The 25,763-nt window shown below is 36.8% G+C and overlaps 3 protein-coding genes across 3 annotated transcripts; 2 read left to right on the top strand and 1 right to left on the bottom strand.

Moving 5' to 3' along the window:
- The first annotated feature begins 1,438 nt into the window (after nucleotides 1–1,438).
- LOC123713948 (sulfite oxidase) lies at nucleotides 1,439–17,043 on the top strand. The gene is made up of 11 exons (XM_045667853.1): nucleotides 1,439–1,785; nucleotides 2,026–2,171; nucleotides 2,979–3,075; nucleotides 5,168–5,346; nucleotides 6,079–6,232; nucleotides 6,739–6,928; nucleotides 9,711–9,842; nucleotides 10,819–11,011; nucleotides 11,404–11,604; nucleotides 14,191–14,360; nucleotides 16,521–17,043. The coding sequence occupies exons 1-11, from the start codon at nucleotides 1,760–1,762 to the stop codon at nucleotides 16,650–16,652; spliced, it is 1,620 nt and encodes a 539-aa protein (XP_045523809.1). The 5' UTR covers nucleotides 1,439–1,759; the 3' UTR covers nucleotides 16,653–17,043.
- Nucleotides 17,044–17,470: 427 nt separating this feature from the next.
- Nucleotides 17,471–18,759, top strand: LOC123713949 (gamma-butyrobetaine dioxygenase-like). Its single transcript, XM_045667854.1, has one exon. It carries the CDS (start codon nucleotides 17,471–17,473, stop codon nucleotides 18,686–18,688), a length of 1,218 nt encoding a protein of 405 aa, XP_045523810.1. The 3' UTR covers nucleotides 18,689–18,759.
- An 80-nt stretch (nucleotides 18,760–18,839) lies between these two features.
- Nucleotides 18,840–19,831, bottom strand: LOC123713950 (mitotic spindle assembly checkpoint protein MAD2B-like). The gene has a single exon (XM_045667855.1). The coding sequence runs from the start codon at nucleotides 19,542–19,544 to the stop codon at nucleotides 18,963–18,965; it is 582 nt and encodes a 193-aa protein (XP_045523811.1). The 5' UTR covers nucleotides 19,545–19,831; the 3' UTR covers nucleotides 18,840–18,962.
- Nucleotides 19,832–25,763: the final 5,932 nt, after the last annotated feature.

Below are 25,763 nucleotides of genomic sequence, written 5' to 3'. Positions count from 1 at the left end.
AAACTTAAGGAAAATATTTTTTTTATTATTTATTAAAGTTTTTCCACATCATACATTGTACTAAATCTATGTAATCAGATATGTATTAACATAGTACATAATGTTAGCTAAGTGTATTCATTTGTGTCAGGCGCATGAGGGTATTTTTTTACGGTTGAAACGCAATAATAATAATATTAGCGTCACGAAGATTTGTTTTTTTCGAAGTAAAGGGAGAGAACGATTGAAACCGATTGAGTGAGAGTGAGAAAGGAGCCATCGAGCGAGAGTAAAGACAATAGATGCTATTTTTACAAGATATTTAGATAATGTTGAAACACGAACTTATATTGCATATTTTACTTATCATAATGCTTTTGTCATAACAGTACCAATAGAAATCGCGTCGAATAATGTAAATATTGAAGAAATAAATTTAAAGAATTAAATTTATTATTTGTATTAATTTTCGACACTTAATATTTTAATGACTATTAAATTCGTAACAATGTCCTTTTTACCTCCCTCTAAGTCTCAGACTATACTTGCTCGTATGTCCGTATACACCACACGGTGACACACGAGCAAGTATAGCCGCACTAAAACAAAAATCTAACACGAAGAGAATAGTAGCGGCAGATACTATAACGGACTTCCACTTCCACTGGGAAATGACGATTCTTTTAAAAATTCTTATAATTTTCCATTTTTTATAATTTATAAATAAAATGTAGACTAAATAGTACCGGCTTCTTCGACTTTTGCGTATAGCAACATATTTTGCGATGCATTTTTATTTATAAAGCTTGAATATAATAAAGTATATAAATATTATTAAACGATGCCTTTTTTAAGATGCTGATTCCTATTACATTTTAGCTATCGGCACAACTGATAATTAAAAATTAGTCTTTGACACATAACTAAGTGTTCTGCTTTATAAAATATAGTAATGTTTAACAGTAGCAATGAAGACGTCAATAGCATTTGCGAAAATTCAAACTAACTTACGATTTGTACGTACTGCTCAAAAGGCAGGTAACGTAATACGGATGTGGGTATATATCTTTCAATTTTTAAAAAAAAAAAAACTATATTTCGACATTTTTCCTCGATAAATGAATTATTAAGATAATGCTATTTGTGTCCTTGCTACAATTAAGCTGTAAAATTTATCCTTCAATATTATGAATCACGATATATTAAGATAGTGGAAAAGATATGATGGTGGTCGTTTTCACCATGAAACGCCGACATTGCCTCTTCACATAATTTTGGTCTGTCTGCTGAACTGCACTCTGTAGCCTGCATAGAAAATATGATAAATGTCCAAGCCCCTAATATTTACCCCGTGTGAAAATCGTATCTGAAACTGTCACTGTCAGCCAATTGTCTAGTGTACTGTGTAAGTCATTAACTGTGCCATAGACCTAAAAACAGACATTTAATAAATTACGTCGAATTGATCTGATTAGTGATAACCTTCTCTGGTTTTTATAGTACATAAGTTAAAAACAATAATAACTAAGTTGGAAATCATATAATGAAATGAATGTTATATTATGCACAAAGTTTTAAATTTAATACACTGCAAACTGCATAGCCGAACTAAATGTGATATGTAAAATATTTAACACGGTTTTTAAGATAAGATTATAGCCACCTAGAATTGTGAACATCTTCAAGGCTACATACATTAATTATCGCAAATTTGTCAAGAAGTATTGGTAAATTGTAGGTAATAAAAATACATATGTGATTCGGCCTGTGACTTGACAAGATGTCTTTAAAAACATTATTATTTAGGTAAGCTATTTAATATGATACATCAATGTTCGATATTAAAATGATTTTTAATTTATAATCGCTTGGAATGCCCATACTACCAAATTCAGCTTACAGCTGTTTACTATGAATTTTGCTTTTTTTTGCTCTCCTTGGTTTTATATTTTAAACTACTAGAAACTATTTTTTGAGATTAGTTCTTTTAAAACTTGAAATCATGTTTATTTTTACATGACTATATTTTGGAAATTAATATTGCAGAGGGAGTCTAAAAGGAAAGAATTTTTTTAATTTCACACCAATAGTTATTCAAAATCATTATGAAAGGCGACAAAGCAATACAAGAAAGTTACTTGGAAAAACATCAGCTTTTATTTTTAGTTCTGTTGCAGTAGGATTAGCTAATGGTAAATACAAAACATGTTTAAATAATTATAAAAAAATACACTCACAAAATAAAATTTGAACAAGAATACTTATAAACTTTTCAAGCTTTAGCTTTAGCTTCAAAAGTAGCCTAAAAAGCTTCATAATCAACAAGTAAAATGTATCATGTAAAATTACTTAAAGAATCAATGTTTTGTATATTATTTAATATAACATTATAAACTACATAATAGAGGTAAATATCAGATATAAAGTATATTTTAGATTTAAAGTATAAATAAACATTGTTTAGTCTGTGATAAGAAATTTATTGAGTTATAAAAGAAGCAGATGTTTCTTATAAGTATGTATACTTTATAAGACATGATATAACTTCTGAGTTATATTACTTAAAATATTTAACAAGTCCTATTTTGTAACTTTCCTAGCCTCAATTTTCAGCAGTTTGTTCATACTACATAACACAAATCATGATATTATGTTACTCCTTAAAACTTATAACAATATTAATAAAATCTTAACTCTAACCAGTTTTCAAAGTCTGTTTAGTACTGAAATAACAATAAAATAAATAATAATCTAACTACAACCCTACATGAGTTTCTTTGATTATTTTTATATCATAGACAAGTAAGGTGACCAGCATTTTTCTGGCACACTGTTTTCAGTTGTTTACATACTTAGAAATATACCAATGTCATTTTAAAATGTATGAAATAAATTGTTACAACTCTACATATATTTTATACAAAAGTATTTGCAATTTTCAATTATATATCTAAAACTATAGCAATCAAATTAACTAAAGCTTGATCTCAATATTTCAGAAAAAGACAAGGGTAAAGATGAAATTATTGAAGCTGGTGCAAAGAGACCTGATCTACCAACATACAGAGCTGAAGAAGTCAGCAAGCATGACAGCAAGTTAGTATCAGTGTTTTTAAACTGAGATATAAACAAATATAATGTTACAATTATAAGTCACATGCTAAATGCATTGGCAAATCTTGACAAAATATGCCATGAATTAATTTTTTTTAAATTAATTTATGACCTTGGCCCATTGGTATAGACAATGCAACAGTACAGTAACAATTTTGAGGGCTATATTCTAATTCGCACCTCATATCACAATCTCATCTTGAGCGCTGACAAATATGTTAAACTTCATACAGAATAAATGTTTTGGATTTTGAAAACTATTTGATTGACGATCTTAAATGCGGGCCTAAGCATGCATTACTGAATGATAAATAAATAAAAATATTTATTGATTTTAAGAACCTTAGATTTTTAAATGTAACAACTATTGTAAGTTCTTCTAAAAATTGCAATAATCATACAAACACTGTAAAATCTTATCTTGTCAAATGTTATCTCTGAATAAATAGCAATAAAGGTTATAAGTTACGAAAAAATATTTTTATCAGTATTGATTGTGACTGATCTTCCACTTAAGATAATTATGTTGGATAAAATATTACCGATACTTGCATTGATTCCTTTGACGTCGTATTATTAGCGGTCAAGGTGGAAAGATTATCACATAAAAATCTCTATTTTGATAAAATTCATGGCCTATTAAGTAATACAACAAATTACTATGGCAATATTAATTATACATGTAGATGAAATAAAAATTATTAATTTCATATCGCTTTCCACTAGGTATGTATATACATACACCTAAGGGTGATATGACTGTACAATATTATGTACACTATTAAATAACGAGCTATCAAACAGAGAAATAATTTAAATTGAGAAATTTTCCTAATAATGGGTATATTAACATCAAATTGCCATGAAAAATATAAATGTCATGGTTTTAGGAATTCACATAATACAATAATTTGTATCTATTCACTGAAGTAGTTAACTCAGGAGATAACTCTTGGTTTACAGATACGATAACTGTATCTGATGCAAATTTTGACATATCAATTTCGCGATATATTGCTGGTGTTGCTACACAACATATGCAGATTATTATCTGTGATGCAATAGTGTTGTTCAATGCTCAGATGTCCGAATCACATGTTTTGCGCATTCAAGACATGCTCCTATATAGGTATCTAGGATACTAAAAGCTGTCAACTGTCACAAACTTGTCTAGAATAGAAATATGTTTCTGATCTGATTCCCCTATTAGGTTGTAGCGCCACTGGATAGTTATTTAATCGCATAATACCTACGCATGATAAAAACTCGTTTATCATTTCTTTTATTTTGTTGAAAATACCAATTTTATCTGTAAGATAAAGGTTAATCGTCGTGGGGGAGTTTTAAAATGATTACGAATATTATTAAACAATTTAAAAAAAATTAACATTAGCTCGAACGGTGAAGGAAAACATCGTGAGGAAACCGGCTTGCCTTAGACCCAAAAAGTCGACGGTGTGTGTCAGGCACAGAAGGATCACCTACTTGCCTATTCAATTCATAAACGATCATGAAACAGATATAGAAACCTGAGGCCGAGACCTAAAAGGTTGTTTTTTATTTATTTTTATTATTCAACAAAAGATTTGGTATCATGGCTTAGAAATTTTTCACACTCAATTACTACTACTAATTCTTTTCACTTTATTAATTTTATTATGAAGATGATTTACTGTACCAGTCGTGGCTTTGACATACATTAAATAAAACAAAAATTTCCTAATGCCAGTGGTTACAAAAAAAATGTTATAAATACAAAAATCTTTTACGACGCCATCGTTTAGAACAACATACATACATACATACGGTCGCGGCTCAATTCTATTTTATAAGGTACTTAATAACTACGTCGTCGGCTGTTAAAACTATCGATTTTTTCGACCAAATATGAGTAATCCCTTCAATATCGTTATAACAGACTTTTTTATATGTTATAAAAAATAAATTGTGTGTCGCATTTTGATAAATAAAAATTTTATATTTAAAATAATCTTATATGCTAACATATAAAACATAGGTGTACTTTATAAAGGCTCCAAAATTTACCCCAATATATTGTTTTTATTATTGTCAGATCAAGTTTCTGGGTAATCTACAAGAATGGGGTGTATGACGTCACGTCGTTCCTGCCGTCTCATCCAGGAGGCGAACAAATTTTAAACGCAGGCGGCTTTAGCATTGAACCATTCTGGAATGTGTATGGAATGCATAAAACCGCAGAGATTTACACATTGTTGGAATCGTACAGGATTGGTAAGGGAAATATATTTTAGACACAGTATTATGATCTAGGAACTAGGCTAATCTAATAGCTAGGAACACTTCTCACATCAATTTTATTTGAACTTTACGAACAAATCGAATAACAATTTAACGTTAATTTATATTTTTTAAATAAATGTTAACTTTTTTAACGGAACATAAATAATTGTTATCTTGAAAATCTTCAATATATATTTTTAAGATGAAGGTGAAAAGATCGCAAAACAGTATTGTCTTTTGTTAAAATAGCTTTTAAACATTAAGAAAAACACTTTTTGAACGGATTAAAGCTATGTATTATTTTTAAAACTTATAGTTATTTACATAATTCTAAATTTTTTCGACGTTTCGCGTACTTTTCCGTGTGCGTGGTCACGGTGACTGAAGACGAAAGGTGTTAAATGTCAAAAGTATCACAGCTGTAGAGAAAGTTGTATTTATCTGTATTTATTGCCCCGAAGTTGGTATCGACTAAAAGATGACGGGTTTTGTAAATAACTATCAGTTTTAAAACTATAAGTTCTAAAATATTACATAGCTTTAATCCGTTCAAAAAGTGTTTTTCTTAAGATCGCAAAATGTTTACATTTTTTACCTCCCGCAAGGTTAAGAGCAAAACGAAGTTAGCTCGCGGCTATGTTTTTACAATTTACTAATAAATGTTTATTGAACGAGGTCATAGCAAACAGAAATCGTGTGTAATTTTATATTTATAACTTACAGGAAACCTTCACGAAGAAGATGTAATGGACCACAGTGATCACGAATTGTGGGTGAAGGAGCCATATAGAGACAAGCGATTGATTGTGAAGACTGCGAAGCCTTTCAATGCTGAAATACCACCTAAGGAGCAGGTCGAACATTTTGACACACCTAAGTGAGTATAAACAGCTCATCAAGGTCTGTAGTGAAACCAACTATTGTAGAGAGAGAACTAAAGGCAACGGTTGAGGATTTGAGGCTTGCTTTTTTGTTATGCTGACGAAACGTGTTACGTGATTATAGTTCGACAGCACCTTGTTATTTATATAGAATTAAAAATATATAATTTTGCGAATTCGGTAAGGGAAAACGTCATGAGGAAGCCGTCTCGCCTTAAACCCCAAAACGTCGGAGTGTGTCAGGCATGCCGTAATTGCCTATTAGAAAAAGCAAATAATTGTAGATACAGAATTCTGAGCGCTAGACCTAAAAGGTTTTTGTACATAATTGACGTAATGACGATTAGTAAATAATTATGTTGTGTAACGCCAAACTACCACTCCTAGCTTTCGTTTTGTGGGCCCATAGAAAAGGAAACTTATTGCTTATCTATGGGCCATAATAAAACAATCTATTGTTCGGATAAAATATCCTAAACCAAATGAATAATATTTATTTCAGTGAATTGTTTTACGTCCGTCAACACATGCCGGTGCCGGAATTGGATGAAAGAACACATTCATTCAAAATATACGTCAAGGGAATCAATAAGCAGTTCGAATTCAGTTTATCAGAGCTGAACCGCTTTCCAAGAGTTTCTATACGGGCTGCGCTCATGTGCGCTGGAAATAGACGAAGCGAGATGAATAAGGTATGTTTAGTATGTCTTAAAAAATTGTGTTTATTTATAGAGTTATTCGATTAAACATTTTGCCCTATTATGCTATGCATCCGGATTTGAAGACAAGCAAAGAAACTCATCATTTATATAGCCATTTACCTGTATGATGAAAATAATAACTCTTTACCTACGTAAAAACTCTAATAAAGGCAGATATGATCGCATTTATGACACATCAATTGATTAAGCATTCTAAAATTGTCACGATATTATGAATTCCAATACTAAATTATGCCAGTCATTATCATGATAGCATTCTTGTAGTATTAAGTAATCATTTATTGATTATTGCAATTCATTGTTTCAATTTTATCATATCGCTTTCGTATTATAGATATTCCCAAACATACATAATCATTGTAAAAGTGGTATTAGATTTCTCCTAAGATTAAATCCTAAGGTTTTTGCTTTCCGTAAGCAAAATTAACTTTTGCGTTGATAACACTAATTTTTGCTGCGTGGTTATCATCACAGGATCACAGCTTTTAATGGCTGAATTTCTAACTGAAATAGTTGAATGTGTTTGATGAATAAATTTTCATTAACCATCACAAGAAAAATAAATACATATTTACAGATATTTAGATGCGTCATAGAACATGTTTCACAGATAAGATAAAATTGTACATAGTTCCAAAGGCGGATCTAATGACTTCCGGCTGTCATATAAAGTATTTTATTTTGAATATCTAGCATTCAACGTGAATTATGTGTTTATCAACGATATGTGTCCTAAACCTTCCCCGTGAATCATTCTAGATATTTCTGAAAACTCAAGACTCCAATAAATTCCGTGTTGTATTTTTTTTTAATATATCACAAACAGACATATAGGTACTGCGAAGGACTTCTTTTAATATAAAAGTTAGATATATGTTATCGCTGAATTTTTTTAGTCGTAATCAAACGTTCCTAGATAAAAGGTCTAGAGAACTTCATCGTTAAGTCGTTTAAAACGTTTTCGTTCGACCGTTGATTTCTCCGACTATATTTGTTTTTGTTAACATATAGTAGCCAAATAACCGTTTTCTATTGGTTAAAGATATTTCATAAGACCTTTTAGGTCTGGGCCTCAGATTTCTGTATCTGCTTCATGATCGTTTGTAAATTGAATAGGCAAGTAGGTGATCAGCCTCCTGTGCCTGACACACACTGTCAACTTTTTGGGTCTAAGGCAAGCCAGTTTCCTCACGATGTTTTCCTTCACCGTTCGAGCTAATGTTAAATGCGCACATAGAAAGAAAATCCATTGGTGCATAGCCGGGGATCGAACTTACGACCTCAGGGATAAGAGTCACACGCTGAAGCCACTAGGCCAACACTGCTTCCTCACAGAGTTTACCTATTTATAATACATTGGACCGAAAGTAAGCCAACAAACAGTAAAGACGTGTTGTGTCGGACTATCCAATTTGTTGAATTACTGTCTAAGACAATAGTCCAGACATTTTTACAAAAGATTACCTTGTAATACGACAAACTGCATATGATTCTATATGTTACGTATCTGCAGTACAAATCATACTTTATTACTACAGCGGGTGCCGGATTACCGGGGGTCCACTGTATTAGTATAGATAAATCCGTCACTTTGACCAATCAGGTTTAGTAGGACATACAGCATCTAGAATTCTTTCACTGAGTTCAATAAAAATCATCAACACCAATAGATCAAGACCTCAATCAACATTCTATGTAAAGGGATTGATTGAAATGTAATCTGCTATAAATAGCAAATACTAAGTTTGGCATTATCTATCCTTCATAGATATGATATACGATAATACCGGGTGAAGCTAAATATAACATTGTTATGGCCGATTGCCTTTATCAGTTGAAATGCATTAACATTCGAAATTATCGTTCATTGGAATGTCAAATTAAATGTCTTTCGCACTGACGTACCTTTCCCTTTTCTCTGAAATATGGATTGAAACATCTACTTTTGTTAAATTTATCTCCTTGAGATGAGAACGAGAGGCGAGATTAAAGGTGACAACATTTATTTATGTTATTTAATTCTGGTTTTAATCATTTTGTATTATTTTTCTGATAGCGCCATCTAGAATCAGTCTCCTCGTGAACCAAACTTAACGTCTTAGCTATACGATATGTTTCATTAAATCTAGGTAGAGGTCTTTTGTGAAAATATATTTCCAGTTCTATGAAAGGGATTTTTATGAACTTTTGTTCTTGCACTTGTGCCTGATTACAAATTAACATTATTGTAATAAGAATAATAATATTGTACGATTCTAGATGGCTCGAAGGACCAAAATGTACGGTTATCTGCTGGAGCTTTAAATAATAGAGGTTTCTTGTTTTACTCTATATTAACCACTATTACAATAAAATATGAGCGAAATAATGACGTGCTAATTACATACAGTACAATACAGCCATTGCACGTACATACATAGGAAATTGTCACGCTTGTTAATGATAAAAATTCACAGCCTTGGCTCGTACAAATATAATATACTGTGCCATAAGGATAATAGTATATTTGTATTGCTTGTCAGAATAAATTTATAAGGCCAGTGTCTTGGTATATTAGACGGCGCTTTCTTCATTTTACAACGTTTATTAACAATCTGTAATGTTCAGGACAAATTAGTCAATTGCTGATATAGCTTTATAGTAGTTTCGTGACTATCTAAATGGAAGTGTTTTTACATAAAATAAATGCAGCGTTCATATACATGACAGGTTTTCAATTGTAAAGATTTTGTATTGATTATGTAATTTAAAGGTAAAACCTGTAAAGGGGCTTAACTGGGCTGGTGGTGCAATCAGTAACGCAGTGTGGACTGGTGTACGACTCCGGGACGTGTTAATACATTGTGGTGTTGACTTAGAAGACACGGAGGGGAAACACGTTATTGTGAGTAAATTGATAGAAAAACTTGTCCGTCACATATATATTGTTGTATTTGTTAAACTGAACGTTTTCATAGAAGTTAAATGTTAGTGAAAAAGATTATCGCAATTTCAAATTCTAAGAAAAACACTTTTTGAACGGAATAAAGCTATGTATTATTATTAAAATGTTATAGTTATTTACATAATTTTAATTCCGACGTTTGGCGTGCTTTTCAGCGTGCGTGGTCACGGTAACTGAAGACAAAAGGTGTTAAATGTCAATTAAAATTTAGAATTATTTAAATAACTATAAGTTTTTAATAATAATACATAGCTTTAATCCGTTCAAAAAGTGTTTTTCTTAATGTGTAAAAGCTATTTTAACAAAAAACAATACTAATTTCAAAATGTAAGCCATACACTATGTATTAGTCCGTCGCGACAACTCAACAATAACGTTAAATAATTCTAAATAAACGACTCCTTAAAAGTGATTTTAAAATCCTGAACAGGCAAGTGAGAAATAATGTAGTATTGTAATGGTGATTGAATTTTTGAAATTGGTAGTTGGTTGGGTGCAGTTATTGAGATTATCCGATACAAATATATACTATATAACATATAGACTGATTTGTTTTTACTTTCTATTTTTAATGTATCATCTTTTTAGTTAAGTTTTTTTGTTGTTATTTATTGTATGTATTTTTGCACTACTTGCCCATCTTATGTAATTTAATACATTTTTATTTACCTTTTTCTTTATTCACAGTAGTTGCCTGGAAGAGATCGCTCGAAAGCGATAAGGCTGCCAGTTGCCCTCCTTTTGATTTAATTAAGCTCATTTTTTTTATTTTCTGTAGTGTAACGAAGTGTTAGTAAATAAATACTAAAACTATATTTTGCAGAAAGAAGTGTTTATTTACTCTAGTCATACAAAAGAAACACTGCTGACCAATTAGTAACTTGATAACTTTTAGAAAAATACTCGTAATTATTAGTTTACAGGCGCAGATATGGATGCGACAGGCATGAACTTCAGTACGTCGATACCTCTCCACCAGGCGGTGGATCCTGGCGCAGACATATTAATAGCTACGCATATGAATGGAGTGCCATTACCGCCTGACCACGGTTATCCCTTGAGAGCAATAGTGCCCGGTGCACCGGCTGTACGCAGCGTTAAATGGCTTGGTAGGTTTTTTAATAGTATTGTACTTAGTAACTAAAATGCAGATTTTCATTGATAATCAAACAATGTATGATTTTTTCTTAATAAATTTAATGAAACACAAATTTTTTGAATAGTTATAAAATAATAAGGTGGACATAGAACGGGCTTTTAATGGAATGGAATCTGTGGAATGTTCTGGATTACCTAATTTTTTTAGTTTAGAGTTAGTTAGTTAGTCTTAGACTAGTTCTTAATATAAGTGTTAGTTTTGCCCTAGGTACAAACCAATCCAAGGTTTCTCATACTGCTACTAAAAAATCTTTAACATTCTATGTAACTTTTGAAAAAGACCTTACAAATGCCAAATATTCTGTATATCTATGTATGAATGAAAAATGCATTTTTTTTCCAGAATCGATAACCATCTCCCGAGACGAAAGCCCTTCCCATTGGCACCAGAAAGACTACAGAGGTTTCAATCCCAGCAAGACCTGGGAAACGGCTGACTTCAGTACGGCTCCGCCTGTTTATAGTCTACCTGTTACCTCAGCTCTATGTGACCCTGTAGATGGCGACACTGTCAATGTCAAAAGAGGCTGTGTTACTCTTAAAGGTAAGATTTTTTTAGGGTTGTCAGTGGTTAGATTCCATCGGTATATTTACCTTAAATGAAGTGTTTTGTTGTTGCATAACTTTCCAAATATACTCTCTAAAGGACATTCTTTGAATTTAAAGTGATACTATGTATGGAAATAAAACTGCGGACTAATCTAATTATTTACTACGGTTCATTTCAATTACTGTCGAACTATTATGACAGTGTTGTTAACATTAAAAAAATAGGCAAGGACGGTTTTCTTTTCGCACAGACTATAAGTAAGTACACTCTCAATGAATCTGTACAATCACCATTATATTACAACGCGAACTTTTCCATAACAGTATACATTTCAGAGTTATCATTCTTAACAGAACTTATAACGTTATTGTTAAATTAATGTATTTCATGTATTTTCAATGGTCTCCATATCAGGTTTACAATTCTTGCAAGCGTACTGAGGCCAAAATAACACTGCGCTTACAATATGTATTTTTATCTTGTGTTAATTTATGACCTCTTTTATAAATGCTGTTTTCTTTCAAATTATGAATAACGAATAATTATTTTATAATCTAACGTACTTTTATATACTTTCATAACAGGATTGAACCCAATGTATAACGATTGCGCGTCTTCTATCAAATGTTATTCCACACCACATCATTATTCTACCTTAACCAGTTACAACTAATTCGATAAAACGTCAAAATAACACCTACACCGATTATCCTACATAAAAAAAACAATTAAAAACATATATTTATATGCCTAAATCTTATAGCAAGAAAATCTTGTGAACTCAGCCAGTGTACAAACAAATAGGTCTACCTTCGTAGAAATTTTGTTAATTATTCGTATTGCTCGCGTGAGTGGCGCTTTGCTAACCAAGTTGGAATGTGCGCGCGGTACATCCACAAATTTTGACGGAAGCCTCAGGTTTCTACTTGGTACCCGTAGACCCAGTCTCTCCATACATGATGATGCGTAGCTGGTCGTAACCCACCCATAACAAACAGGATTGGGTACATAAGCGGATACAAGGGATACACTCCATACAGTCTCTTGTAGAGGCAGTGAGTGAATTTATTTTGTACTCGCTCTAACATGAGACTGTTATATTATAATAATAGAAAAACAGTTGCATTACAACAACGCCATTCTTTTTGAGGCATCCTGGTTTCCATACTACTTGTTACGCGGTACGAGCATGTTAAGTGTGCACTTAGAAAACTTAGACGCAGCCGTGTTACGGGCGTACGGCCCCGATGTCCCGTCTGTATTTATTTCGTGTGTAGGTAATAAGTTTACGAAGAACAAATTTTATTATACATTTTCATTATCATTGTGCCACATAATAGCCGGAACTTTTATATATTGTACGGTGACATGTCATGTCATTATAATCGTTATAACATATCTGAGTCTTCATCAAATTAACTACTTACAAGCTCCTTTTAAAATCTGTGTTATAATTATTATCCTTAATTACTGTTTATATTATTATAGGTTTAGTTTTTATATTTTTCTACTATAACTTTAATAAAAAATTCGTTATCTGTGAAGTAATTTTAGGACACTTTTCAAATTATATATATCTTGTATTTGTGATTTGAATGATATAGATAAAATTTGAACAAATAGTATGACACGTGTTTTTTGCTACTAATTAATCAATATTTTTAATCATTGATAATATATTAATAGGGATTCCAGAATGATTTATTATGATAAACGTACATCGTACGTAAACGATATGAGATAAGAAAAGTTCACTTTTACGATACTAATAATAATTACATATCTCTGTTAAACAAAGATTTTCTAAATTTATACATATTTTGTTATTTCATTAGTAGCCCAATAAATTCGTCTTGTTCTAGAAATTTCCTTGTCTTTTCATTTGCATTGCTTCCGTAATATATCTTAATTATCTTGTTTCAGTAAAAAACAAAACACAACACTAAAAGTAAAAAAAGATTACTTAATATCTAATAATAAATTCCGTTTGATCCTATATTTCTATAAATCGTTTATTTAAGCAAGCCAAGCTCATCATTGTGCCACGTCACCGTATTATTCTTGTTACATACAATTATGGTTATACGATTCTAAATAGTTATTGAGTTTCGTCTCAATTGTAATAAAGTTTTGATAGCTTTACCATGAAACAATCCAAATTTATAAATCAGCTTGTATTGGTGTTGTCTCCTGTCTAGAAAAATTAGGCAATTATTAAAAAAATATAGTACAATTTTACTTATTTTTAATTTTTTTATTAATAATATACAATCGGAACTACAATTCAATAATAATAATATGAATTCAATATCATTATACAACCTCGAAACATTTTTTAAGCAAATAATTTATCAAACTAGTGTAGGCGTAGTGACTTGTGTGAAACCGCCTTGCTTTAGACCCAAAAAGTCGACGGCCTGTGTCAGGTACAGGTTGACTATTAGATTGTCAAACAGATACAAAAATCTGAGGTCAAGACCTAAGAAGATTTTAGAGCCACTGATTTATTCATTTTAATTTATCAAACAACAACATATCTAACAGCCTGAATTAAAATGTAACCTTTCGAATTGTTTTAAGGTTATGCATATTCTGGAGGGGGAGCAAAGATCTTAAGAGTGGATGTCAGTATGGACCAAGGTCAAAGTTGGGTAGAAGCGGAATTAAAAAGCGATTCGGCACCACCGCGCCAACATTACTCCTGGACACTCTGGACGTTAAATGTTCCCGTGAAACGTGGAGACACTAAGGTAAGAGATGACATTATATACATTAAATTATATCAACTTCGAAGTGTATTAAATTCTATTTGTACAAAATTTAACACAAGCTACTTAGAAGCCAAGATAAGTTATAGTAAAATAGTAGACTATCTCTATCTAAAGAATATTTTTTTAGTGAGAAAACAATTTTTTAACCGGATTAAAGCTATTTGTAATATTATAAACTTATAATTATTTTACATAAATTAAAATTTTCCGACGTTTCGCGTGCTTTACAGCGTGCGTGGTCACGGTGACCAATGACAATACTATTATACGTTGTGGTCGGTGCGAGGTAAGACGAGTAGGGGAACACTCAATCTGTCTTCAGTCAGGTCACTTGCTGTACCATCGAGAAGGAAGAAATGCATGCATGGGTGGAATAGCTTTCCTAATAAACAAAAAACTTATTACTCAGCTTCTGAACAGCATCTCGGACCGTTAGTTTATGCAAAATTTCAACTTTCCACTAAGTACAAATTTAAAAATATTACAAGCATATGCGCCCACAATAGATGGGAGTGAAGAAGAGATCGTACATGTTTATTACGACATATCTCGAACACTATCTAAAGTCAAAGCGCACATGGGCGATTTCAACTCGAGAGTAGGGATAAGAGAATCAGTGTTTGAGACACAAATCGGCGCGTTTCGCTTGGGCGTAAGACCGCAACACTAATGTACCTGAAGACATCCAAATAACAAACACGAATATGACTTTATCATAACAGATAAAAAGTATATTGTTAGTGACATGATCTAAACACTGGAAGCATTAAAGGCTCGTGCGCGCTACATATAACTTAAACCCATTTAGTTCCAATTCAATAAAATCAGAATTTTATTGAATTGGAACAGACGTTTCCAGACAGTATGTACCTTCAATCTAACATATTTGGTAACTCAAGTATAACAATGAAACGCCCATATATGCAAAACAGCTGCAGCTACTTGCAAAATCTCCAAAACAAGGTGAAAGAGTATCACCGAAGACCTTAGGGCTTAGACGATAGCAAGAGGACATTATTGAGAAAGCTATATAGCAAAATAACAGCTGAAAGTCGCTAATGCTGTGATGTAATAAAGGAAGGACAACCATTTGGAAACTGTTTGACGAGGAAAACAAAATCGTGGTCAATAGACGGTCGATCGCTTCTACCAAAACCTCTATCAAAGCAAAAACCCAAACCGCGCTTCAGATGGATAGCATGCTGAACGTCGCAAACCTCCACTTTTTAAGAATTTGGGCTCGGAGCTGTATGTAGCTGTATGTCAACTCAAAAATGGGCGAGCGCCAGGCGAAAACGACGTAATCCCAAATATGCTTAAGCCGGCTTCGACGAACTCTACTCAGCCTTGCGATCACCTACAAACTATTTAAACCCTTATCCAGAAATGTAACGAGTACCAAAAGCCATTCATCATCACATTCGTAGACTATGAAAAGGCTTTCTATACACTTGAAGCATGGGCTGTAGAGAGAAATCTTGCAGACTACAGAATCGATCTACATAATCCACTAGCTCGGTTTCCAATAGCTCAATATATATATCCATAATGAATCAACGTGACAACGTTCTTAAATTAATCTAGTCTTAGGGAATATATCATATTAAGATTCAATTATAAGTTTATATCTTGCAAACTTCACGTGTCCGGGTTAATGGACCTTGATGACGTTAATTTAACGTATAAAACAATTTTATATGTAATAAAAACGCGGTAAACCTTTGTACCGGTCCCCGAGGTCAAATCTATTTATCATATAGAGTTTAAATTACATTTGTGATTGGGTCTAATGTAGTAATGAGTAAACAAATATTTCAACCATATTTATCGTTTATTTAGTATTGTAAAATGAAATTTACGATAGTTTCAACTACTCAAAAGTCCATACAATTTATATAGTTTACTACACGTATTCCTTTCACACGGTGAATGTTCGTCCCTTAAGTTTACCATACTCAAAAGTATCATTTTTAAGATCCAATCGATAAGTATTGTTACTGCGTGACTTGTTAATACATTTGTGTTTATACCACTATATTACTTTAAATATACATATAAAAGTTTAGAATCTAAGGGTCGATTATTGGACCAAAGTCCTTAATAGAAAAGCACTTACTATTTTATTAATGTTTGTTTTAGATGGAAGTATGGGTGAAAGCAACAGATAGCAACTTTAATACTCAGCCAGAGAAATTCGACGATATTTGGAACATACGCGGTATCCTTGGAAACGCCTACCACAGAGTTAAATTTAATGTTAAACATAATTAAACCCCTTAGCAAAAAATAGTAAAATACAATTAATTTTTTGTATCTTTTAACCTAACAAAAGATTATGAAACAAGAAATTGAAGGCCAGCTGTTATCTATATAAAATTTAGTATTTAATTATAAATACAGCAAAAAAACACAACATCAATAAAAAGTCGATTTTTTTTTCTTTTGAAGTTCATTTGAGTCATTCTGACCGAAAATTGAAGAAATTTGGCCATTAAATATTCAACTGTTCTTATTAGTATAAAAAAATGAGAATATGAAGATTTAAGTAAAAAAACGTTACTTGTAACACTTAAATAGCCTATAAGCTTCAATATAAAAAAACTATTTATAATTTAGGTTTTAAAAATAAGTTATGTATTTATATAGTCATTTGTTTTTACATCTATATGGTTTAAGTTTTAGACCATCTTGTATTTAATTTTAATGAAACCTCTACAAACATTTGTGATAAAAAAATCTCGATATAATCGAACTTAATTATTGTATTAAATACTCAGTTTAAATATTTATTTTTTCTATTCTTACCCATCCTCAATCATATTTAAAAAAAAGCCATGTCTAGTCAAACCAGTTAAGTGACCTTTAATCTTTGAACATTAAATATCATATATATTTTTCTTTATACAACACATCATACTTACAACTTAACATAACATTTAACATATGATTGTCCAAATAATTATTAACAAATCCTGTTTGCAAAGTTTGACATCAATTCACATGAATAATAATAGCTCTGTAGTAATGTTATCTATATTGACTCAGACAATTTAAGACTTTGTAGAGATCAAACCACTCTCAATTACATCATGTTTGTGTTGAGGCAAGTACAAAGTGCAAATTTCAATGTTAAAGTATTTTTTAAAAATATAACTAAACGATGTACACATAATTTTATACAGTTAGAAGTGGATGGAGAAAATTTTAAATTCCCTCATATTTGGTTAAGAGATAACTGCCAATGTAATCAGTGTTTCCATTCAACTGCCAAAAGTAGAATTATCGACTATTCCAATTTAAAAATAGATGTGAAACCAAAAAACATTAATAAGGATGAGAAGTCCTTGCATGTCACATGGGATGATGGCCATACCTCCCAGTTTAGCATAGAATGGTTGAAATTCCGCAGTTTTACTCCAGAGAACCAATCAAAATACTATGAGTCAATTTATAAACCAAGAAGAAAAAGGTGGAATGGTTCTGAATTCTTCCAAGTGTGTAGTAAGCATAACTATAGTGAAATATTAGAATCCGACAAAGCATTGTTTCAATGGCTTCACAATATATCTGTGTATGGTATAGCACTGATTAAGAATTCACCAAATAAAGAGGATGCATTAGACAAGATAATTTCAAGAGTTGGTTTTTCAAAAGAGACTCACTATGGGGAAAAATTTACTGTGCAAAATGTACAAAATACTAGCAATGTTGCATATCTCTCCAATAAGCTGCAACTGCATACAGATTTACCTTATTATGAATATTGCCCTGGTGTTAACATGTTACATTGTTTGGTGCAAACTAAAAGTGAAGGAGGAGAGAACCTTTTATCAGATGCTCATTACACAGCAATGTATATGAAAGACAACTATCCTGAACAGTATAAATTATTAACGGGCATTGAAGTTGAATGGAGTGACATTGGAACTGAAAATGGAAAACAGTTCTTCAAATTATATCGATCACCCATTATTGTGGTAGACTCCAATGAAGATATTATAAGAATTAACTTTTCAATCCCACAGAGAGGAAGTAATTTATCTTGCCCAGTGGAATCTGTGACACCCTGGTATGAGGCTCACAAATTATTTTTTGATCTTAACCACAAATTTGCAGCGAAATTTAAAACTCAGGAAGGTGATATTTTAGTTTTTGATAACATCAGATTACTTCATGGGAGGAATAAATATGAAGATAGAGCAAACAATAGCCGGAAGCTTATTGGTGCATATGTAGACTGGGATGAAATATATTCAACTTGGAGATGTTTGAAAGTAAAGCTACATCCCCATAATGGCTTTATTTAAATCTATGCAAACAATTGGATAGAACATAGCTATAATGTTTATAAAAAAAAGAATAAACTAAATAATATTGATTATTTTTAATAAGAGTGCCTGTCAACAAAAATTATCTTATAGAATAGAACATAAGACTTTAAACTTACATGTCAGTTGTTATATCCCAAAAGAATATTTAAACTAAGTTTGGTAACAGTCACTGCTTATGGGACTTCAATGCCAAGTATATTAATTACCGTACTACATTATTATTATCTTTGTGTATCCTATACCCTTTTAGTCACTTAACTTCAACAAACATTTCTAAATTATAATTTCGGACACAAAATCTTCTTATAGGTATAATTTTATCAAACTCTGTGTTCTCTTCTGTTTCAACAAAAGGAAATTGGTCCGAATTTGGGTTTGTAGTCAAAGCCACTGCAGAGGACTCATTGGTATGTAATAGTATCATAAAACTTTTATCTTCAGGTAAACCCTTAAACTTGTCACACAATGTTGTTAAATACAAACAGAAGCCGCGCATGTTTTGCTCGGCCTGAACCAAGTAAGCATCATTAGTCTGATCATATTCATCAATTTTATTTATTTCAAAGACAAATTTAAGAAGAGCGTCATATGAGCTCGTGGTAACAAGAAATTCTATGCGTTGTAAATCTCCGTTTCTTAAACAGTTTGCCGCACTCTTTAAACACAAATCAATATATTCGTTTACTTCTAGATGAATGGAACGGTAAACTACCACACTATATTTTCTTCTAGTTTCAAAAATGTAATTAGGATACACAGATACGTAGTACAAAATGTTGTGAAAAGCTACTCCCAGAAACTCTATCGTGATATCTATAAAACAATTGTCCATAACAATGGTCAACTTCAGTTTCCTCTATATTTATTTCTGTAATTCACTTTATATAAAATATTTAATATAGTATATTTACATCCATAACATGTTTTTCATAAACATTTTTAGTTTTATAAGGTTTAGTCGATTTTTGTTCTGACTTTTGTGTTGTTTAATATTTATTTACTTTACTTTTTTTAAATGCAAGAGATGATGAGATTTTATATCCATTTTCCTTACAAATTCGTTTGATGGAAGAGAATCTCGTCTGTTGAAAGTGTTAAAAGTAGTGTGCAACTTTCTAATTATTTATTTCATTGAGACTTGTCACTTGAATAACAAAACTGTCAGTTATAGCTTTGATAAGTAACGAGATTATTGTCATGGGATCTGCAGTTTGCACAGATCAGAAACATTGTTTTAAAAGATAAAACACTGGGACACTGTCACTTTGTCACTCACTTCGCTTCCGACCGCCGACCCGTGCGGACGTCTGCTCCAGTGCTCTCTCCGTGTGAGTCATCAGTGCTGTAGTGCCATCTCGCTCGCTCCGTGTGAGTCATCGCCGCTTGCCGCTGTACAGTGCGCACGCGCTGTCCGACCGCTGCCTTGCTGCCTGCTGCCCTCTCATTGGTCAGCCCGATCGCTGCCTTGCTGCCTGCCGCCCTCTCATTGGTCGCTTCGCGTCTTCGGTGTTTGGACATCGGGTTGAAGGCTGCATTTTATGAACGCGGGTTTACCTGCGGCCCTCAGATAGCCACCTAACGGTGCCAAACGGTTATCTGTCGGTTAACCCCTTGTGCGGGAGTGTTTTTGTCCGGGGTGCATACACCGTGCCTTTTTCAAGGCGCGTAACAGCCCCTCCGCTTCCTCCAAGTCCTGTGCACGGCCGGGCCTCCTAGTAGGCACGTATTGGGTAGTAGGTACGCCAACTACTCTCTAGCAACCGGCTAAACACAGGTCCACTGTTGGACGGGTCCTGTCACATCCGTAGGGGCTCTTATACCCAATCTCCTACGGGCTGGTTAGGTCGGTGACAAACCTCACCTCCGCTATCACCAGCGGAGACACACCACATATTAGGGCAAACCATTAGCTTAGATACTCACCACACTTAGGCAACTAGGTACACACCCGCCGTCAAACTGTTGGCTTCCCGCCATCAGAATGGCGTCCGGGGATCCACCCCCTGACATGAGCAAAATGCTGTTCTTTTTTCAACAGCGTTATCCAGACGCTCTACGGGCTTTCCAAGAGTCCGAAACCGCGGATTCGCCGCGTTCCCCATCGCCATCGCCGCGTAAGGCGAAGAAAAATGCCTCCGCGAAGGCATCGAAACTCGTTACCCGCCCTCGCTCGCGCTCGCGCTCACCACTCCCTGAAGTGGGAAGCGCCAGCGATGAGGAGACGGGTTTAAATTCAGGCCCGTCATCGGTCATGTCGACCCAATCCACTCCGGCGGTAGCGGCCGACGAAGCCGCACAAAATTCATCTTCCGAGAGCGACGGCTTTCAAACCGTCGGCCGGAAGAAAAAGCGTTCGGCCAACGGCGGTCCCCCGCCAAAAGGCCCACTCAAGCCGCCAACCCTCCGAAGAGGGATCTTAGTTCCCTATTATCGGGAAAACCTGCGCCCCCCGCCCCCGCGGACCGCATCAAAACCCCCCCGCCCGTGTACGTTAGGGACAAGGGCGCCTGGTCGGCGCTATCAAAAATTCTCGACACTAAGTCTATAACTTACAAGGCCCGAACGTTAAGGGATAACCTTTGCGTTCAGGTCTTTTCATCTGATCACCACCGCTTTTTAACTTCATACCTTCGCTCTGAAGGTATCGGTGGCCACACCTTCCCCCTACCCGAGGAGCGCGTCCTAAGGGTAGTTATTAAGGGCATTCCCAAGGAGATAGACTCCGGGATTGTCCAATCGGACTTCATTGAGCAGGGATACCCCGTAAGGGATGTATTCCGCATGCTCAAGAGAACAACTAAAGAAGAGTACGACATGGTACTCGTTGTCCTCGATCCCACCCCGAGTGGGAAAAAGATATTTAGCCTGAGAGAGTGTTGCAAGCTCTCGGGGCTGAGGGTTGAAACCCCCCTCAAACATTCCTTCACACGACAGTGTCACCGCTGTCAACTCTACGGGCATGCGGCCCGTAACTGTTTCGCTAGGGCACGGTGCGTAAAGTGCCTAGGCGACCACGGCACGGCGGACTGCAAAAGAACGCTTCCGTGCGCTGAGCCACCGGCGTGCGTGCTTTGCGGGCAACAGGGCCACCCAGCGAATTATCGCGGGTGCCCTCGTGCCCCCAGGGCGCATATGCCGGCGTCTGGGCGCACGGCGGGGCGCGATGCGGTCCGTCGTGGCGCGGGAGCAAAGCCCACGTACGCGCCGGCCCCACCTCCTAAGAATAGTGCCTGGACCAAGCCCCCCGTTACAGAGGGCCCTCCCCAGCTCACGTCAGAGGCCTTCCCGCCTCTGCCAACAAAATCGGCAGCCGTGAAGCCTTCCCAGGCGCCGACCCTCGTCATAACGGAGAGGCCCACACGCAAGGTGAGCCCTCCGGCTAAAGCCCTCAGCCACACGGCGGAGGCCGCCGCGGAATCAGAAAAGGTCCGCGACGCCTTAAATCTCGCGTTTAGCATCGTAGACGCGTTAGACATAGACGCTCTTGTCGCCTTCTCCGAGGCTTTCAAATCCGCCAATAACGCGGAAGACAAGAAGCAACTTGTAATCCAGCACGTCCAGCTCCTTAAGTCCGTGCGACAATTTGCAGACTCCACCACACCGCAATAGCTACGACCACGTCTAGGATCAAGGCTCGATCACTGTCCGTAGTGACATTCAATGCAAACGGTTTCAAGCCGCAGGCAGATTTGGTTCGAGATTTCCTCGTTCGCCACCAAATAGATATTTTCCTAGTACAGGAATCTTTCCTCAAGCCCAGCGTTCGCGCTCCCAGATTCGCGAATTACAACGTAGTGCGAAACGACCGACCTACGGCGAAAGGCGGTACGCTCATTTATTATAGACGAGCGCTTCACTGCTCGCCGTTAGACCCGCCCTCCCTTACCAACATAGAGTGCTCTGTGTTGCGCGTAGCCATGACCGGCCATCAGCCGATTATTATCGCGTCGGTGTACCTCCCTCCCGCCAAGGACATACTAGAGAGCGATCTCAGAACCCTGTTTGCGATGGGCCCCTCGGTCTTATTAGTCGGGGATCTCAATAGCAAACACGGGGACTGGAATAGCTCAAAACAGAACCCTAATGGGTTAGCCCTCAATAGGCTTATAGACGTGCTCAATTTCAACGTCATTGCCCCCATACAACCGACTCGCCGTGGCATAACAGGCAACGGCCTTCTCTAAACGGACGTCATAGACGTAGCGGTTTTACGTAACGTGGCACTACAGCCGCGAAGCGTAGAGACGTTACACGAGTTAGACTCGGACCACTTCCCGGTTCACTTTGAATTCGGCCCTCCTAACACTCGAGAGAAGAGGTTCAAGTCCATTGTCGACTGGCAGAAGTTAGACGAGGCCCTCAAGCCCGCCGACACCTCTGCCCTCCCAAATGTCCCCGACAATTTAGTCTCGTCCGCTCACGCGTTAGACGCGATCTCCTCGGTCACTAATCACATTCAGACCAAGGTCGCCGAGTCGTCCCGGAAGGTCCCAGATGAGTTCGCTCAACGCTGGGAGCTTCCCCCGGACGCGAGGCGTCTATTGACCGAGAAGAACGCGGCGACTCGCGCCTTCGCCAGAGCACCGACCGACGAAAACCGCAGAGCACTCCGCGCCTCGCAGCGCCGAGTCAAAGGGCGCATGCGGGAAATTAGAAACGAACGCTGGGACCGTCTTACCAGCGAATTGTCACCTTCGCACACGGCCTATTGGTCTCTCGCGCGTTCCCTTAAAACCGACACGGTGGCGTCCATGCCCCCTCTCAAGCGTCCAAATCTGCCTGACGCATTCGACGACGACGAAAAAGCCGAGTGCTTAGCCGTCAACCTAGTGGAGCAGTGCACCCCGTATCTCGATCATAGCGACCCGGCGCACGTCGAACACGTGAACCGCGAGGTCGAACGCATCGTAGCACTGCCCCTCCCTCCCGAGCCGCTCCCTCTTACGTCGATCGCCGAGGTCAAAACTCTAATAAAGAGTTCACTGCTTCGTAAATCTCCAGGTCTCGACGCCATCTCGAACAAGGTCCTCCGGTGCCTCCCGCCCCATCTGATATGCCTACTAGTGTCCATTTTCAATTGCCTCCTTGAAAACTGCACCTTCCCGGCGCAGTGGAAAGAGGCCATTGTCATTGGTATTCACAAACCAGGCAAACCCCGTAACAACCCCACCAGTTACCGCCCTATCAGCCTTCTCAATACGCTTAGCAAGCTTTACGAGAAGGTACTTAAAAAGCGCCTCCTAGACTTTGCCCTAGATAAGGGGCTCATTCCCGATGAGCAGTTTGGCTTCAGGCCGGCCCACTCGTGCGTTCATCAAGTCCATCGAATCACGGAGCACATCCTCTCCGGGATGAATAGCTCCCTGAAACCGAGAGCCACGGGTGCGCTCTTCTTCGACATAGCGAAAGCTTTCGACAAGGTCTGGCACAACGGCTTGGTTTACAAGCTCTACCACCTTAATGTGCCACTAAGACTCGTGCGTATCGTACACGACTTCTTGTCCGACCGCTCAATGCGCTATCGCGTAGAAGGAACGTTATCGTCTCCTCGCCCCATCATGGCCGGAGTCCCTCAGGGCTCGGTCCTCTCGCCCCTTCTGTTCACGCTGTATACCGGCGACATCCTTAGGGCTCCCAATGTGGAGCTAGCCCTCTATGCCGATGACACCGCTCTCTATACCACCCACAAAGATAGAGGTGTCATCGTGGACAGACTCCAGACCGCTACCACGTCGTTAGGCGAATGGTTTCGGAAATGGGGCTTCCAAATAAATCCCGAGAAAAGCGTAGCAGTTCTCTTTGCCAGGGGTAACCCCGGTGCTAACGCTAGGGATAAATTTCACCTCAAGACAGAGATAACCCTATACGGGCAAGCCATCCCTTGGCAAAAGTCCGTCAAATATCTAGGAGTCACGCTCGATAGCGGCATGTCTTTCCGTAAGCACATAGCCGCCGTTCGGAAGAAGGCCTATTTTGTCCTCTCTCGCCTCCATTTCCTCCCAAATAAAAGGAGTCAAATGTCTCTCAGACACAAGGTGACCCTGTACAAGGCCTGCATCCGTCCGTGCATGACATACGCTAGCGTAGTCTTTGCGCATTGTGCCCCTTCCTATATTCACCGGCTACAGGTGCTTCAGTCGCGATTCATGAGAGGTGCGCCCTTCTATGTGAGAAACGTCGATCTCCACCACGACCTGGAGCTCCCTACCATAGCCCAATGGATGAAGTTGGCGTCCACACGCCACTTTGACAAGGCTAAACACCATCCCAATCCGCTGGTGCGTAATAGCATCAACTATTACCCCTTCCCGACAAAAAAGGCTCGTAGGAGGCCCCGACACATACTAACGGATCCGGATGATCCAATTACCGTAGCAAACGATAAATTAAAAGCCGCCCGTGCGGCCAAAAATAATAAAAATAGCCAATCACAGATTAGGGTAAAAAACCGCCTTCACCGGGGAAGGCGAGGACCTTTACTTCGCACTTCGCTCACTCCAGTGAGCTTCCGTCCTGCCCTTCAGGCGATTGACCGCCCCGCGACGGCCCAAGCCGAGGTTCGAGTCTCACAGGAGACGCCCTTGCGCTAGCCGCGGGATAAAACGCCATTCTGGCCGAGCTACGCTCGCCAAAACAGCCCGAGCTGAGCTGTAAAGGCCCTTAAGGCCAACAGCAAGATTCCTTCTTCAAAAAAAAAAAAACTTTGTCACTCACTTTTTAGAAAAATATGCATAACCATAATTTGCTTTAAACATTTTGACAATAGCAGTAAATAAATATATATTACTTACATGTATGCATTTGTCAGGTGCTGACTACGATTTTTCATATATATGTCGCAGCCGACTAGCTTAATTAGCCGTTCAATTAACAGCCAAGCCTTTTTACACTTCTGGCATGGCATTCCTGAGCTTCAAATACAAGAACAAAATTATATACAGAAGGGAAGTTAAATAAATAATATGTCAGTGGCGCTTTCATAACCTTTTCAGGAGTGGGCTGAGATTACTGTTTCTGCTTCATGGTCATTTGTTAATCTAATAGGCAAGTA

Source organism: Pieris brassicae, chromosome 9, assembly GCF_905147105.1.
Source record: "Pieris brassicae chromosome 9, ilPieBrab1.1, whole genome shotgun sequence".
Taxonomy (NCBI): domain Eukaryota; kingdom Metazoa; phylum Arthropoda; class Insecta; order Lepidoptera; family Pieridae; genus Pieris; species Pieris brassicae.
Note: the sequence above shows the minus strand (reverse complement) of the source record. Positions and strands in the feature narration are given on the sequence as shown.

Bases quoted from the DNA above. Each gene is read 5' to 3' on its own strand.
- LOC123713948 (XM_045667853.1), top strand. From the start codon at position 1,760: ATGTCTTTAAAAACATTATTATTTAG. The intron at 6,233-6,738 runs GTGAGTATAAAC...TATTTATTTCAG, and splicing joins GAACATTTTGACACACCTAA to TGAATTGTTTTACGTCCGTC. The intron at 11,012-11,403 runs GTAGGTTTTTTA...TTTTTTTTCCAG, and splicing joins ACGCAGCGTTAAATGGCTTG to AATCGATAACCATCTCCCGA.
- LOC123713949 (XM_045667854.1), top strand. From the start codon at position 17,471: ATGTTTGTGTTGAGGCAAGTACAAAGTGCAAATTTCAATGTTAAAGTA.
- LOC123713950 (XM_045667855.1), bottom strand. From the start codon at position 19,544: ATGGACAATTGTTTTATAGATATCACGATAGAGTTTCTGGGAGTAGCT.